The 18414-nt window shown below is 37.7% G+C and overlaps 1 protein-coding gene across 2 annotated transcripts in view; it reads left to right on the top strand.

Moving 5' to 3' along the window:
* The window catches only part of Gabra4 (gamma-aminobutyric acid type A receptor alpha4 subunit), an 80128-nt gene that overhangs the window by 28449 nt on the left and 33265 nt on the right, over nucleotides 1-18414 (top strand). Inside the window, exon 8 of one of the 2 annotated variants that reach the window (XM_029545119.1) lies at nucleotides 3395-3520. In XM_029545119.1, the coding sequence (XP_029400979.1) occupies nucleotides 3395-3520 (126 nt within the window). Of the gene's footprint in view, nucleotides 1-3260; nucleotides 3521-18414 lie in introns of both variants that reach the window. The other variant, XM_021210721.2, reaches the window with a different exon arrangement.

Raw genomic sequence — 18414 nt, 5'->3', positions numbered from 1 at the left:
AATGTGTCGCATGCTTTTGTATTGGTATAAGCAATATGATTTAACGTAAGCCATCAACCTGATTCTGAGCAGTTGACTGTCATTACTGAAATCACCACTCAGTAATGACCTTAATCTTCTGTTTGTTGACTATTAGCTAGGAAGTTCTTTCACATTGACAATGGCAGGATAACTCTTAAGCTTCTTGTATTTCAGTGTAAGTGTCCATTATGGTCAGAAAATATGGTCTCCGGAGGCTTTTCTGAGCACTGAGTAGTATTTTCATTCAGAACACACTCATGGTTTTACTTGCAAGTGCTTTTATCCTTATTTCTGTGGCATTAGAAGAAATCCACTGCTTACACTTTGCAGAACTTGTGGAACACTTCTGTACTTTGTTATGATTCTTTTTTTTTTAAACTATTTTTATGTGTATATATGTCTGTGTGAGGATGTCAGATCCCTTGGAACTAGAGTTACACACAGTTGTAAGCTGCTATGTGGGTGCTGGGAATTGAACCCAGGTGCTCTGGAAGAACAGCCAGTGTTGTTCTGAGCCATCTCTCCAGCCCCCACTTTTGAAATCTCAATAGTCCATTACAGACACATTGGTATGAATGAGAGGAAATATAATTTATCATTATAATTTGTAGCTAAAGTTTATTCAGTTACTTTGGTAGCTATCCATTTAATTCACAGTCTTCTGGAGAATTGTGCCTTCTCTGTGACATTTAAAATGAGGCCTTCATGGTTCAAGGTCTCCTTCTGGAAAAAGCCCAACAAATTCATTGTGAACCAATGTGTCATTAGAGTAGATATACAGTCATTTTAACTATTTAATGGAATAAGGTCTTTAAAATTTTTCTTCAGGGACTGAAGAGATGGCTCAGGGTTAATAGTACTGCCTGCTCTGCTATGGTTTCCAGCATCCGAATCAAGAGGCTTACAGTGGCTTGTCCTTCCAGATCCAGGGGATCCAATGAGCCAGTGTGGCCTTCGGCTACCTGCACATATGTCTGACACTTCATATATACACATTCATGTACATGTGCATACACACATGCACATGCATATCAGAAACATATACATATATTATAAAAATCTCACAAATTTACTTTAGGCTAAGAAAATGCTTGAAATTACTAAACAACTTAGGTAATATACACTTATGTATAATTTTAGAATGTTCTTTAACATTTTGTAGCTCATGTGATACAGAGATGCTCCAAATTTTCATCTTTTATGAACTAATAGCTTAGGAAGGGACTGTAATTGGAGAAAAAAGATTGGATACAATCCAAACAATGATTTTTGCTCATTGTGCACTTGTGGTACATCTGTCATTCCATGGCCTGTGGAGACTCCTAAAGCAGTATTCAACATGGTGTCTCTTAAGGGTGCTCCACTCAATCAAACTTGAACAGGCTGTGTTGATTTTTTTTTTTCCACAAAGGCCTTCTATCTTGAAATTTGTCTAAGTTTGCTAATTAATCGAATATGGCTAAGCCTAACACATGATGAGCACAGGTGAAATATTGAAATCACTGCTTTCATCTTCAGGAATGGTCTTAGGCTACTCTTACGCTCCACTCTAAGCTCTCGAAAAGACAGTACAAGATAGAATATAATCAAAATCTAAGTTGAAGACACAGTAGTGATTCTTTGAATCAAAATATGAATGTGCCTTTGGTTTTGGAAATTTTTCCCTTTATTTCCAATTGAAAATGGATGAATTGACTTTCAGCTGGGGGATTGGCATGTATTGGCATATAAAGTTAAGATACCTTCATCATTGCCATCATCATCATTCCCATCAACCTGGGTATATCACCTTTAGGACCTATCCTGGGAGTTATGTAGAGGAGTACAAATGGATATAATAAGTACTTCAGAAATTTCTAGGATAGCTTAAATAATATTGAGGAGATAAACATACATGAATGGAAAAAGGAACAACTATGCAAACATTAGCATCCCTAAAGAATGAATTGTTCTGTAGTTCTACTGAAAAGTAGCATTTTCTTCTTCTAAGAATGCAAGTGACCCTTTTCTCTAGAGTAGGAAGGCACTTTCCCTGAAAGTGTTATTTCAGACAACAATTGATGGAAGAGGAGCTCTATTTTTGTGCCAAATAGTCTTCTTCAAGTTGTACACATGATGAATACCCACATTTTGAAGTCCAACTTTTTCTAGATGTACATTTAGCCAGAACATATTCATAGTTTTAGTAATTTAGGATCTGGAACACCCAATGAATGTATTAGTTTTATTCAAAAGATTATATTCAGTAAGAATTATATATGGCTTGTGATTTTTCTGGCAATTATTATCAGTGGTAATGTCCCGGCTCCTTGCTGGCAGGTCCAGACGAGAGGAGAGAGGTCTTGGTCCCGCCGGGTCTCTCTGGGGCTGAGTGGGATGTGATGACAAGTGTTGAAGGCTCAAAAGAAACACACCAAGCTGGAAGTCTTGTCAAAGCAGGAACTCAACTTTATGGCAGCAGCACCTTGGAGCATAGGGGGTGGGGATTTTTGGTGGGGTAGGAGGCAGGGAAGGGTGATGGAGGGTATGGAGTGACCGACAGAGCCAAGGGCAAAGCTCTACATCAGCAAAGGTGGGGCAGAGGCAGGACCAAACAGGTTTTGCTGAGTCACCCCGATATGGAACTGACTGAGACAGGTCTCAAAACTGGAGCCAGGCTTAGGCTTTCCGGTAAGACCTCAGAAACTGGATTGAGGCTCGGGTTTGTCCTCAAGGCCCAAAACAGGGCCAAAATAGGGCCCAACAGTAATGGGTTTAGCCTACCTAGTGTAATCTCATGCTCCCATTAGAAGGTTTATGTGCCCAGTTTTCCATTCCTATCTTAGAGTCACTATTTCAATTAATTATCCTTCGTGGAGGGTGTGTATATTGATTCGTTGGGTATATTGTTTTAGATTCCAATATGGAATCAATATATTCTATATGCTTTACATATTTTTTATTTCCATGGACCACTTAGAATGTATAAAGAAGTTTCAATGAATTTTCAAATCTTGAGTCAATTTACCTTGAACTGATGATTCCAAGATCTAGGAGTGGAACCTATTTATTTCTTATTCCAAAAACCTGTGCTGATTTCACTGAAACAGGAGGAATCAATTCCTCTCTCGAAGGCGGTGGGCTTCAATTAGTAACTTCATCAACTGCATCCCATCTCCTCCTTTTGGGTTAGCTTTTTTATTTAAAAACCAAAAACCTAGCAGTGCAATGTTTTATATCTTTGCTCTTTTGCATTAAAGGTATAACCACAGTCCTCACAATGACCACGCTAAGCATCAGTGCTCGCCATTCTTTGCCCAAAGTGTCCTATGCGACTGCCATGGATTGGTTCATAGCTGTCTGTTTTGCTTTTGTATTTTCGGCTCTTATTGAGTTTGCTGCTGTCAACTATTTCACCAACGTTCAAATGCAAAAAGCCAAAAAGAAGACATCAAAGCCTCCTCCAGAAGTTCCAGCCGCTCCAGTGCTGAGGGAAAAACACACAGAAACATCCCTCCAGGTATTTGACTTTATCTCATTCCTTCTAAGGTATCATCTGCTTGGTCAATTTCTTGTAGTCGAAAACAGAGAGCATGGAAATGTCAATAATGGTTTCGAAGAATGGTTGAAGTTTAGGGAATTATAAAGTGATAATATGTACATTGATAATCTATTTTTGTAATTGTTCTAATTATTTGAGGTTATCATATAATGCATTTTGATAATATTTACCCTGATTCTTGTGGCAGGATTTTTCCTATCCAATCACAGCAGGGCCGTTGCAGGCCTGTGATTGGACAGGAAAAGGCAGGTGGAGCGAGGAGCTGGGGAGGGAGATAGAGAGGTAGCAGGAGGGGCAGAAGGAGAACGGGAATGGAGGTGGACACGATGTCATCAAAAGGTTAGAATAATTGGGTGAAAGTTTCATCATTATCAGTTGGCTCTGAAATTATTGTTTTGGCATCTTGTAAAATGTGGTATCATTAATACATAAATCTAATTGGTTAACTATAAGCTTGAGAGTCTTGTTTCTACCAGGTAATTAGGTGTGGAGATGACTGATCGTGGGGTGTGAGAGGCATGGCAGAAAAGGAGAGGAACTTGGTGCCCCTGTCCGAAAGATGGCCAGACAGGAGCCCTGTGCCCTTATGGGCTGGAGAGTTGGCAGGCTGAGAGACAGAGGAAGTGAGGTCACCCTAGACAGTTGGCCTCAGCAGGAGCATGGGAGCATGGCTGGCCCTGCTGAGAGTTGGGGGTTCTTTTTAATAGTTCCCGCAACAGATTCTAATTTCTTCCAAGGTCCAACTTTTTCTGCACACACCCAGATTTATGTACTTTTTCTTTTTTAACATACAATCTGGACTGGTAATATATTCATTGATGTATGACTTCCATTGACACCTGATCTACTTCTCAGGGCATATATACAAGAGAGCTAATTCTCACTCTCCCAGAAGCTATCAGTTGCAAATCCGTTCTCCATGCTGGGATTTTATCCAACTTGAACTTCAACAGGTTTTGACATGTGTTGTCATAACCCATGTGTCTTCATTGTGATATCTGTACTTCTGCATCCAGAGCAGTGTTTCCTGGTAGTCGTTCATCACCTTAGGAGCTTATATTCTTTCTGTCCCCTCAGCCAAAATGATCCATGGGTTTTGGGAACAAGAGGGTGTTGATATAGGTATTTCATCTAGGGCTGAGCATTCTGCTGCCTCTTATTCTTTGTCCCTTAGCTAGTTGTTTGTCTCAGTGTTAATCACCATCTACAGGAAGAAAGAATTTTGTCTGATGAAGGTTGAAAGATGCACTATGAATTTAACAAATCATGAAGAGTCAGTTTAATATTGTGGCCATTTAGCAGAATATAAAGATTATAACTTACCTAGTTCAAGGTTCTTGACCCCAGTAATGCCAGGTATGTGTTTCATCTTGTGGACTGGACCTTATATCTAATCAGAAAGTGAATGGTTACTACCATGCTATTAATGGCCTTATTGAGGGAACGGGCATATCTTGCCATGCCAGTTATTGTAACTCTCAGAGTTCATAGCTGCCGAATCTGATGAATCCCTTTCTTCTTCACTACCATTAATAGTAACTTCCAAAATGATGGAATCTAACCCTTAGGGATGAAATGTCTACTTCAGTAACAGTTTGATTTCCTCGTCTTTTGTGACTCAAGTAGGTGATGTTTCTAGCAATAGGGCCTTACTCTCAAGTCCTGAAGAACAACCAAGAAGGATGGCAATACCCTCTAATGTTTGGGGTCTATGGGACCTTCCAGGCCAGCAACTCAAAAAGAGAGAGACCATTTTTGCAAAAGGGCTTTAAAAATTTTTATTTATTAACCTATGGTGTTCTGTAGATGCTTTATCAACCAATTATAGAATAACTATTTATTTATTTATTTATTTATATGTATCTATTTTTGAAAGCGTCTATGGTGGTAGGCTTCCATATGACTTCTTTGAATGCTCTTTATTATCAATTATTTTCTTGATCTTGCCACCTCTACCTTGCCCTCCAAACTTCTACCAGAAACTTGAACACTTGTTCCTAATATATTTATATTTTAAAGCAGTGCCTATCTACTTAAAAGCTAGATAATGTATATGTGATCATGATCCATGACATAAGGCTATTTTATTTGTTTGAAAGTTTCTTTCATTATGAAAGATATTTTGTTTTTGTTTTTGTTTTTTACCATTTTCACGGAAATGGGTAAAATGGAACATACACTGTTAGGGGACACCTGTGGATAGCATTGAGATAGCCACAAAGACTACCTTTTGTAGATTTCATTGACCGAAGTCAAATGATGGTTCTTTATCATTGTTGCCCAGTATCAGTATTTCCTATGGGGCTACTTGCAGGTATTAAAGAAGAAAATAATTCTAGCAACACAAGGATCCGTAGTTATAGCTGATATACATACAAATGATTAATTCATTTCCCCAAGGACATATCTAAGAGAATATAGAAAACATAACAAAGTCAACTGTGATTTTTTTTCATCTGAATTATCAAAGGTTCATTTTTTTAATTGAGCCTTTTTTGTATCTTATTGTATAGAAGCAGCAAGATGTATAGAGACATGGGTAATCAGGCAGGCAGAATCTGCTTCCCTGTTCTTCCTCTTCCACTCTTCTGCTCTGTCCCCATGACTGTCTTTCATTTCCTTCTATTTGTCTTCTTTTTGTATAAACAGACAGATCCCTGTGGCAAACTAAACCTGACTATCTGTAATTTCCATGAAAAACCCCACAACACTGCTTGGTCTGCACTTATCCAAACCAAAATATACTAGAAATCTTCTACTGTTTTTCCTCTACACAGTGATATCTCTCACCGGCGTTTACACACTTATTCATTATACACATAGGCATTTAAGGACAGCTATGGAACAACTATTAATCAATAATGTATATTTTAAAGCCAGCCTATGGAAATTCCATTTATTTCAAAGTGGCAAGGGAATGGAGGCACGTGGTCCCTTTTAATGTAAGTAATAAAACATTTGCAGTATTAAATGCAGCAGCTATGAAGGATCAGGAAGTGGTTAGAGAATAAGAATCTACATTTAGTCCCCTATCAAATTTAGGATTGGTAAAGATCCTTTCCCAATCTGTTGGTGGCCTTTTTGTCTTATTGACAGTGTCTTTTGCCTTACAGAAGCTTTGCAATTTTGTGAGGTCCCATTTGTCTATTCTCAATCTTCCAGCACAAGCCATTGCTGTTCTCTACAGGAATTTTTCCCCTGTGCCCATGTCATTGAGGCTTTCCCGCACTTTCTCCTCTATAAGTTTTAGTGTCTCTGGTTTTATGTGGAGTTCCTTGATCCACTTAGACTTGAGCTTTGTACAAGGAGACAAGAATGGATCAATTTGCATTCTTCCACATGAAAACTGCCAGTTGAGCCAGCATCATTTGTTAAAAATGCTGTTTGTTTTTTCACTTGAGGGTTTTAGCTCCCTTGTCAAGGATCAAGTGACCATAGGTGTGTGGGTTCATTTCTGGGTCTTTAATTCTATTGCATTGATCTACTTGTCTGTCCCTGTACCAATACCATGCAGTTTTTATCACAATTGCTCTGTAGTACAGCTTGAGGTCAGGCATGGCGAATCTACCAGAGGTTCTTTTATTGTTGAGAATAGTTTTTGCTATCCTAGGTTTTTTTGTTATTCAAGATGAATTTGCAAATTGTCCTTTCTAACTCAGTGAAGAATTGAGTTGGAACTTTAATTGGGATTGCAATGAATCTGTAGATTGCTTTCAGCAGGATAGCCATTTTTAATATATTAATCCTGCCAATCCATGACCATGGGAGATCTTTCCATATTCTGAGATCTTCTTCAATTTCTTTCTTCAGAGACTTGAAGTTCTTCTCATATAGATCTTTCACTTCCTTAGAGTCACACCAAGGTATTTTATATTGTTTGTGACTATTGTGAAGGGTGTTGTTTCCCTAACTTCTTTCTCATCCTGTTTATCTTTTGTGTAGAGAAAGGCCACTGATTTGTTTGAGTTAATTTTATATCCAGCTACTGCACTGAAGCTGTTTATCAGGTTTATAAGTTCTCTGGTGGAATTTTTAGGGTCACTTATATTTACTATCATATAATCTGCAAATAGTGAAATTTTGACTTCTTCCTTTCAATTTGTATCCCCTTGATCTCCTTTTGCTGTCGAATTGCTCTGGCTAGGACTTCAAGTACAATGTTGAATAGGTAGGGAGAAAGTGGACAGCCTTGTCTAGGCCCTGATTTTAGTGGGATTGCCTCCAGCTTCTCTCCATTTATTTTGATGTTGACTACTGGTTTGCTGTATATTGCTTTTATTATGTTTAGCTGCGGGCCTTGAATTCTTGATCTTTCCAAAACTTTTATCATGATGGGGTGTTGGATTTTGACAAATGCTTTTTCAGCATCTAATGAGATTATCATGTGATTTCTGTCTTTGAGTTTGTTTATGTAGTGGATTACGTTGATGGATTTCCTTATATTAAGCCATCTCTGCATCCCTGGGATGAAGCCTACTTGATCATTATGGATGATAATTTTCATGTGTTCTTGGATTCGGGTTGGAAGGATTTTATTGAGTATTTTTGCGTAAGGGAAATTGGTCTGAAGTTCTCTTTCTTTGTTGGATCTTTGTGTGGTTTAGGTATCAGAGTAATTGTGGCTTCATAGATGAATTGGGTAGAGTGCCTTCTGTTTCTATTTTGTGGAATAGTTTGAGGAGAGTTGGAGTTAGGTCTTTGAAGGTCTGATAGAACTCTGCACTAAACAAATCTGGTCCTGGGCTTTTTTTGTTTGGGAGACTATTAATGACTGCATCTCTTTCCTTAGGGGAATTGGGACTGTTAAGATTATTAATCTGGTATCTGTATAGGAAGTTGTCCATTTCATCCAGGTTTTCCAGTTTTGTTGAGTACAGCCTTTTGTAGTAGGATCTGATGATGTTTTGAATTTCCNCAGGTTCTGTTGTTATATCTCCTTTTTCATTTCTGATTTTGTTAGGATACTGTCCCTGTGCCCTCTAGTTAGTTTGGCTAAGGGTTTATCTATCTTGTTGATTTTCTCAAAGAACCAGCTCCTGGTTTGGTTTATTCTTTAAATAGTTCTTTTTGGTTCCACTTGGTTGATTTCAGCCCTAAGTTTGATTATTTCCTGCTGTCTGTCTACTCCTCTTGGGTGAATTTGCTTCCTTTCGTTCTAGAGCTTCTAGATGTGCTGTCAAGCTACTAGTTTATGCTCTCTCTTGTTTCTTTTTTCTGAGTCACTCAGGGCTATGAGTTTTCCTATTAGGACTGCCTTCATTGTGTCCCATAAGTTTGGGTATGTTGTGGCTTCATTTTCATCAAACTCTTAAAAAGTCTTTAATTTCTTTCTTTATTTCTTCCTTGACCAAGGTATCATTGTGTAGAGTGTTGTTCAGTTTCCACGTAAATGTTGACTTTCTATTATTTATGCTATTACTAAAGATGAGCCTTAATCTGTGGTGATCTGGTAGGATGCATGGTATAATTTCAATATTTTTGTATCTGTTGAGGCCTGTTTTGCGACCGATTATATGGTCAATTTTGGAGGATCTACCATGAGGTGCTGAGAAGAAGGTGTATCCTATTGTTTTAGGATAAAATGTTCTGTAGATATCTGTTAAATCCATTTGTTTCATAACTTCTGTTAGTGTCCATGTGTCTCTGTTTAGTTTCTGTTTTCAGGATCTGTCCANTGGTGAGAGTAGAGTGTTGAAGTCTCCCACTATTATTGTATGAGGTGCAATGTGTGCTTTGAGCTTTACTAAAGTTTCTTTAATGAATGTGTCTGTCCTTGCGTTTGGAGCCTAGATATTTAGAATTTAGAGTTCATCTTGGTAGATTTTACCTTTGATGAGTATGAAGTGCCCCTCCTTGTCTTTTTTGATAACTTTGGGTTGGAAGTCAATTTTATTCGATATTAGAATGTCTACTCCAGCTTGTTTCTTCGGATCATTTCTTGAAAATTTCTTTTCCAGCCTTTTCCTTTGAGGTAATGTCTATCTTTTCCCCTGAGGTGGGTTTCCTGTAAACAGCAAAATATTGAGTCCTGTTTGTGCAGCCAGTCTATTAGTGTATGTCTTTTTTTTAAATTATTTTATTAGATATTTTCTTCATTTACATTTCAAATGCTATCCCGAATGTTCCATATACCCTCCACCGGGGCCCTGCTCCCCTACCCACTCACTCCCACTTCTTGGCCCAGGTGTTCCCCTGTATGGGGCATATAAAGTTTGCAAGACCAAGGGCCCTCTCTTCCCAAAGATGGCCGACTAGGCCATCTTCTGCTATATATGCAGCTAGAGACATGAGCTCTGGGGGTACTGATTAGTTCATATTGTTGTTCCACCTGTAGGGCTGCAGACCCCTCCAGCTCCTTGGGTGCTTTCTCTAGCTCCTCCTTTGGGGGCCCAGTGTTCTACCCTATAGCTGACTGTGAGCATCCACTTCTGTATTTGCCAGGCACTGTCATAGCCTCACAAGAAATAGCTATATAGGGTCCTTTCAGCAAAATCTTGCTGGCATATGCAATAGTGTCTGTGTTTGGTGGAAGATTATGTGATGGACCCACGGGTGGGTTAAGAGAAGTTAAAGAAAAGTAATTGTTGCTTCCTGTTATTTTTGTTTTTAAAGTTGGGATTCTGTTCTTGTGGCTGTCTTCTTTTAGGTTTGTTGAAGGATTAATTTCTTGCTTTTTCTAGGGTTTATTTTCCATCCTTGTGTTGGTGTTTTCCCTTTATTATCCTTTGAAGGGCTGGATTCATGGAAAGATATTGTGTGAATTTGGTTTTGCCATGGAATACTTTGGTTTCTCCATCTATGTTAATTGAGAGTTTTGCTGGGTATAGTAGCCTGGGCTGGCATTTTTGTTCTCTTAGTGTCTGTATAACATGTGTCCAGGATCTTCTGGCTTTCATAGTCTCTGGTGAGAAGTCTGGAGTAATTCTAATAGGCCTGCCTTTATATGTTACTAGACCTTCCTCAACAAAGGAATGGATACAGAAAATTTGGTAAATTTACACAATGGAGTACTAGTCAGCTATTAAAAACAATGAATTTATAAAATTCTTAGGCAAATAGATGGATCTGGAGGAGATCATCCTGAATGAGGTATCCCAATCACAAAAGAACACACATGATATGTACTTACTGATAAGTGGATATTAGCCTATAACTTAGAATACCCAAGATATAAGTTACACTGCTTGTGGACGTTGTACATCGTGGTGCGGAGCCTAGTGCGCACCACGATGTACAACGTCCACAAGCAGCTGTTTGCAACCCTATAGGTGGAACAACAATATGAACTAACCAGTACCCCCAGAGCTGTGTCTCTAGTTGCAAATGTAGTAGAGGATGGCCTAGTTGGCCATCAATGGGAGGAGAGGCCCTTGGTCTTGTGAAGATTATATGCCCCAGTACAGGGGAACACCAGGGCCAGGAAGTGGGAGTGGGCTGGTTGGGGAGCAGGGCGCGGGGGTGGGGTAGAGGGAACTATTGGGATTGCATTTGAGATGTAAATGAAGAAAATATCTGATAAATAATTTTTTTGGAAAAAAAATGGAATCTATTTTCAGTGTTACCCCATCCATAGAAGATAGATGGATCTATCTATCCTCACAGTGGGGGTGGGGTTTCCTTTACAGAGAGATCCTTTATTAAGCTGAGAAGTTAAGATGGCTGCTTTCTGACTTAGGCAGAAAAACAGTGGCAACTGACCTTGAAAGCATAACTTTTAAGAAGAGAAAAGGAGGAGGGATGTTTTAGAATCTGTATACTTTAGTCTGTTAATTAGGTGAGCCAAAGGGGGCTGTTGATTGCTGGATTTCATTCCTTTGATACCTGGACTTTGGTAGTCAATCTCAGGAGACTATGTGGCCAAATGAAGAGATAGATCCTGGTGGCTAGCTTTAGGAATATAATCTAATGGTTTCAGCAAGGCAGAGGGAATGGGGGAGAAGGGCAAGGCCAACCAGAGTCATGCTGACCAGAGCTCACTCAACCATTCCAGGATTTCAGTCTGTGTTCTGCTCTTCCCATTGGTAAAATTGCAGCTTCTGTCTTTTGTTGTCATTCTATTAGGTTTTTCTCTGCCACATTGAAACTCTATAATCCATTTCTTGTTTCTTTTGATTACCAGACCTTGGGTATAGTTTACTGTGTATTCTTTTTATTTTATCTACTTTTATTTTATTTTTCAAGACAAGGTTTCTGTGTGTAGCCCTGGCTATCTCAGACCTTGCTCTGTAGACCAGGCTGCCTTTGAACTCAGAGATCCATCTGTCCTTGCCTCAATTCTCTGAGAGCTGGGATTAAAGGCATGCACAGCACACTGTTTATTATTTTCTAATGATTGATTCGTGAGCTAATTTAATTACATCTTTCTGCAGATTAAATTTGTTACATTTTTCAAGATATTTGTGCATACATAATATTAATTTATTTCCATGCTTTTTTATTTATGGATAAAGTTTCTCTTACTGAATTCAAATCTATTCTGTATAGAATCTTATGATTCATAATTTTACGATTAACATTATCAGAATTATTTGTTATATATTCTGGAGTAATGTTATTTTCCCCTTGGAGATAAGAGTATAGAGATAATTTTGAAATTTGTAGATGTAATTTTTATTTAACTCTGCTAACTCTTTTATTGCATGCCTTCAGAAATATTGATTTGAATAATATTTTTATTGTCCCCTGGCTTGTGTTATAAGTTATTTTCTTTAGCAACAAGTTTGGTTTTACTTAAATCACTATTTCTTTACTTTTCAAAAGACCCCATAGTCTTTACAATTTGTGAAATATACGAAAACTTCTCTCATAAATATTTAGAGTTGCATTGATCTTTCTTTCAATTTAACTATTCTTTCCACATGTTGGAGTTAATGACTGACAGCATTTAAAGGATTATAACTGCTTTATTTCTGTATCAGTTTATGAATGCAATCACCCCTCCCTCCCTCCTTCCCTCCCTCCCTCCCTCCCTCCCTTCTAGCCGGTGATCTGAGTGTCAGATCTAGGCCTTGCTAGGCATGTTAGGCAAGTGTTGCTGTTGATCTTTACTCCTAGAATCCATGTTGACATTTCTAATAACAGTTTTTCCCTCTCAATATTAACTTTCCTAATGTTTTCTGCTACTAAAGTTGTCCTTTCTTTCTTCTTCTTCTGCAATCTGGGAGTTCTGTCATGTTTTTTACTGCTAGTAGTTGACTGTAAGGCTTAAAGCAATGTTTTGTTTTGTTTTCCAAAAGCAATTTCTTTCATCTTGTAATTTTTCTAGAGATTTTGAAATAATAAAAGACTATAAATGTCCAATGTAAATATTAACTCCCCCTAGCTCCAAAGATGGCTTTATTCTAAGACTTTTAGAGTTTTGAAATTTATTTTATACAATCCAGGTATAGTGCTATGCACTTATAATTCATGCAACATAAAAGATTGAGGGCAAATCACAAGTTAGATGTGAATGTGGACTATGTAATACGGCCCTATCTTTAAAAATCTGTTTATACTTAATTGATTCTGTTTCTTTTTGTATTTGCACCTGATGAGATTTGTTGCACTGATATAGTGAAGAGGTATCAGTGAGTTAAAGTACCAGGTACTCTGAATAATCTTCCATTTGCTCTCTGAAACATAGCCCTTGACAACAGTAGTTGCCATCACAGTAAAGCTTGGGACAGAAGTTGCCATCACAGTACAGCTTGGGTGAGTTCGTCTGCTTGGCTCTGTTGTGATTCAGAAACTTCTCTGCAGCACAGCACACGTATTGTGTGCTTATAACATAAGTAGGGAGCAAGAGGAGATGTATTTGACAAATGATGAAGAATGTACTTCAGCCTTGAGAAAGATTTTAAAATAAAGTCAGTCAAAGTAGTCATATGGTTTATGTCCCCTATGGTGCCTGTGCAATGACTTAGATTTTTATGGCAATTTACTTCAAAGTACCCATGCTTTAAAGACAGTGACAAGTGACTTAATGCAACTTTGAATTCAGCTCCCTGCTTGACCTCAGGGACAAGTACAACTTCATAGGTCAAGAATACATTAAATGGGAAATGAAATTGGGAGGCTGATTCATAGGGAGAAGAAAGTACAAAAATGGAGAGAAAGTGTTAGGAACAAACTTTTTTTAAAACCTATTCCTGAAATGAAATATTCTAAGAATCCATATTGGAGCCAGGCATGGTGGTGCACGCCTTTAATCCTAGCACTTGGGAGGCAGAGTCAGGTGGATTTCTGAGTTCGAGGCCAGCCTGGTCTACAAAGTGAGTTCCAGGACAGCCAGGGCTACACAGAGAAACCTTGTCTCGAAAAACAAAACAAAACAAAAAACAGAAAACAAAAAGCAAAACAAAAAAAAATCCGTATTGGATTTGTTTTGGAGTGTCATTAGACATCCTAATCAGAAAGCCAAAACTTGTTTATTCAAATATGTGTCCTAAAATATACCATCAATTATTATTGTTGGATTCTAACTCTGCTTGAAATATGTTTGAGCACATCATTTGCAAAAGATCTTTTTGTTTAATGACATTTAGTTCAAAGATCCTTTTGAAGTTCACTAGCAGTTTGGTTTATTTGGCCTATAGACTGTTAGAGGCTAGGCAGAGGCTATTTTCGTTCTCTGAGAATTGTAAAGATTATAGCTTAATAGAATATTCATAAAAAAGGAGAAAAAACACAATTCCTGGAATGTAAGCGTAGCTATCAGTACTTAAGTATACCTCTGGATATTTTAAGTGGCACAAAACATCTGTTCAGTTCCTCCTCATCTTTACCTTAACTCTACCCCACGTCTCTAACCTAATATGTGAGTGCCTGCCAACCTCGTGATTTTGTTCTCCTGTATTCTTACTGAATCTTCTTAACATAATCACATTCTCATGGATGCAGGCAGTTTGGATGAAAAGAATGATTTGAAAGATAAGTAAGTGTAGAATTAAAACCATCAAAGCTTTCTTAACAGTGCATTTTAAAAGTTGAGGATTGGAGACATGGCCTAGAGGTTAAAAGCTATGGCATAGCATCTCAGGTTAGTTCCTAGCACCCACATTAGGCAATTCACAATTCCCTTTAATATTACATCCAGTGATCTATCCCCTCCTCTGACCCCCTTTGGATATCTACTCACTTATACACACATATACACACGTATACACTTATACATATACACACATGTATACATGAAAGTTATTTGACTATGTCTTTTAGCCATTTTCATCTGTTCCATGCATTTCAAAGGATGCATTAATGTTAACATGCTATATCTTATGAAAAACTTACTGACCAGTGATGCAATGAGGATGGCAACTACTAACTGAGCTTCTAAGTCAGGTCCTATATGAAGTAGTTTACATATGCGTTACATAGTTGCAAGCTTACAAGAGCTATTGTACATAAGAAGCAATTATTCCATAACTAAGTTATATTGTCATGATAACACAGATCCAATGGGTAAATATGATACTGAAATTGCTTCAAATGTCCTTTAGTGAAGACTTTGCTTTATAAATGAATGTGTAGCATTTAGCAAATAAAATATAGGTATTAGAATATGGATATATATATATATAGTATATATATAATGCAAGAACATACATGTATATAAATATATATACAGAAAGAAACATGGACACTAATGTTCATAATTTTACATTTTTCATTGTTCTTTGAAACATTTACAATGCATGTAATGTATTTTGATAAGTACATTAAAGATGATTACCATGCCTCATCATTTTCCAGCTCACACAGAACATGTACTTCTTTCCAAAAAGTTCCTCTCAATGTCATGAGTTTTTAAAATGGTTTCCTCTTCATGTTTTTGTGATCCACTAAAGTCAATTAGAGAGTTGCCTGAATGAGCATGGGTGGGACTTACATAGCAGAGCATGGATAACTTATCAGCAGCTACACCACTGAAGATATGGCACCCTTGCAGACAGCAACCATTAACTGGCAGATGTTCCTGAGGGAAGGTTGGGCTCAAAAGCCCTTCCTCCACTAACAGTGGGATGTTATCAGGTCATCTTGTGCAGGTCTTATGCAAATATTGTAGCTCCAGTGACTTCATGCATGCAATAGCCTGTTTTGTCCATATTTTATGGATACTTGTTAATTGTATAGTATTATGAATCCTTTCATTTTATTAATGCCTGACGAATCCTGTGATAATAAAAGAAACCTATATATATAAAACCTAATTTACTTCTAATAATTTATAAAACAGTCACTAATTTTATTCATGTTTCACCAAGGAGAAAGCTATAAACTCAGAGCCAGTTATTCTACCTCAGTCTCTATCTGGTAAGTGGCAAGGCTGAGATAATGAGCTGTGGTGACGGATTAGATGTGTTAAATAAGGGACATTGAGGATGGATGGATTGTGTTGACATCACTTACTAGAAAAATAATGGGAGATGAAGCACATCTGATGAACAAACAAATCAGTTCAGGTTTCCACAGCAGCGCATCATCTTTTATCACAATAGTGATGAGTTTCTTCTATTTTTCTATTCATCAGTGCATACCTTTCCCATCACCTCACATCCTTCTCCATCCACTTCATTCATTTTTCTCTTTATTTATATTTCACTATTCCTGTGTGAATGCCTCTCAGTTTTAAAGATTAGAGTCTAGCAAAGCTATTTGAAAAACAAAGAATTATTTCCCCTGCTAGAGTCTTAAATAAAAAGGTGGCATAAAAGGATTATGTAAATAATCTAAGATGTACCCTGCATGCCCTTCTGAGAATCCCAGTTAATATTCATTCTTCAGAGTCAAGGTTTAACCTTATTTCCCATTTGGAATCCCTTCTGAGTCAGGTGCTGAATCTTAAGGACATGGTCTCAAATGTCTTTATCTATAAAGCTGGGGCAATGAGCGGGACTATGAGAGAGGCAAGTGCTGATGATCTCATTACATTATGTAGGTAAAATATTCACCGTGGTGTTCAGTGCCTAGCAGGTCATGCCCATGGTCAATTCCTCCTTAAACTTCTCAGGCACTCTCAATGTTTAAAGTATGACTGACCTAATATATCACTTTATCATATTCTGTGGAATTTTACTTCCGTTGGTTCCTATCTGGTTGCTATTTACTTTAGTAGATGTAAATTCACTTATAAGACTATGGGTTCATTGTATTTTCTATTAATTGTGATCCTATAATATGAACTGGTGTTTTTTTTTTAAGAAAAGAAAGCCATGTAGTTATCACTATTTTTCAACATGTGGCTTTTACGTAAAATTAATTTCCCTAGGAATACATGTGAAAAGAATGCAATAGTGAGTTTAAAACATTGCCGCTGTAAGCGTCCTTAGAAGAATAGAAACTTATTCTTCACACATCTTTTCTCCTTGTTTGTTTTTAAACATTTAAATGTTTAAAATTTACTTTTTATTATTTTTAAAATTATTTGTACTCATGTATGAGTGTGTGCCCGTGACTGAAGATTCTTTTTTTTCTTTTTTTTTTAATTAGATATTTTCTTTATTTACATTTCAAATGCTATCCTGAAAGTTTCCTATACCCTCACCCCGCCCTCCTCCCCTACCCACCCACTCCCACTTCTTGGCCCTGGCATTACCCTGTACTAGGGCATATAAAGTTTGCAAGAGGGATCCATCCCATCATCAGCCACCAAAACCAGACTCTATTGCACATGCCAGCAAGATTTTGCTGAAGAAACCCTGATATAGCGGTCTCTTGTTTCTGAAGATTCTTGCAGAGGCTGAAGGCAGCTGGTCCTACTGTAGGTGTGGTTTGAGATGATTGTGAGCTGCCTGGCCTGGGTGCTGGGATCTGGGTTTGTGTTCTAAAACTATCTCTTTATCCCTGTTCATGTGACTACCAATAATAATTGTACATATTTCTGTACCACGTCATGTCACTCTAGTTCATGTAAAATTCTGCAATTATCAAATCTGAGGCACATTTGTCAACAGTTGGGGTTAGCTAATGGACAACAAGAGAGTACTACTGTAAAGGACACTTAGAAAAGAAGCCAAAGACGTAACATCCACACGCGGCTGTTCAGGACGAGGAAAGGAAGAGCCCGTGACTTTGATCACTTGAGTCATTCCACTTTCTCAGGTGTCAGAGCCTGTGATGTGCTAAATGCAGTGACTTCCTGGTGTTTGGTAGCATGCAAACCTCATGCCTGTCCAAAGGGTGCAGAAATGGGTCAGTTTCAAATTTTAACTTCAATCGTCCTCAAAGAAATGCTGTTTAAAAGCCCCTCTTAGACATGTACTTTAAATAGTTTCAACTAAATGCCACCAGGAAGCACAAAGCCACCCTCCTTTTGTTCTTACGCCTTTCATACCTTAGCTTCTTTTTAAAATTTCCTACCTTGGCAGCTTGAAAAAGGACGTAGATTAGTACTGTCATTTCATGTGACATTTAGGCATGTTTGTGACAAGAGTTTAATGGCATTCTTTAAATCTTATTTAGCTACGTACTTTTCCAAATTCATAGCTTCTTAAGTATGAAATGTTCTGTAATTAGTAATATTCTTTAGTTCATGCACATTTGTTTAATTGTATACACATTAAACTCATCCATTTACGTAAAGAAGGCGAGAATTCTATTTCATGTTGCACCTTGTTTTCTGTGTGTAGACATGTCTTCCTAATGTATGAGTGTACAACCCAGCTTATGAGTCACAAGCACATTATCAGCCACCTATTACAGCCAGTCACTGAGAATTTAAAGTTAAAATTCAGAGCATTAGTCCAGTAACATAACATAGCATAAACTACGTTCTGAATTTTATAAGTCAAGCATGCTGATAGTAATATAAACTTACTCTTAGGTTTTTACAGTTTACTTAGAGCTGCAGAAATACTGGAGAAATACTATAT

The sequence above is a fragment of the Mus pahari genome, chromosome 13 (assembly GCF_900095145.1).
Source record: "Mus pahari chromosome 13, PAHARI_EIJ_v1.1, whole genome shotgun sequence".
Lineage (NCBI taxonomy): Eukaryota > Metazoa > Chordata > Mammalia > Rodentia > Muridae > Mus > Mus pahari.
This window is presented reverse-complemented; position numbering and strand designations above follow the sequence as displayed.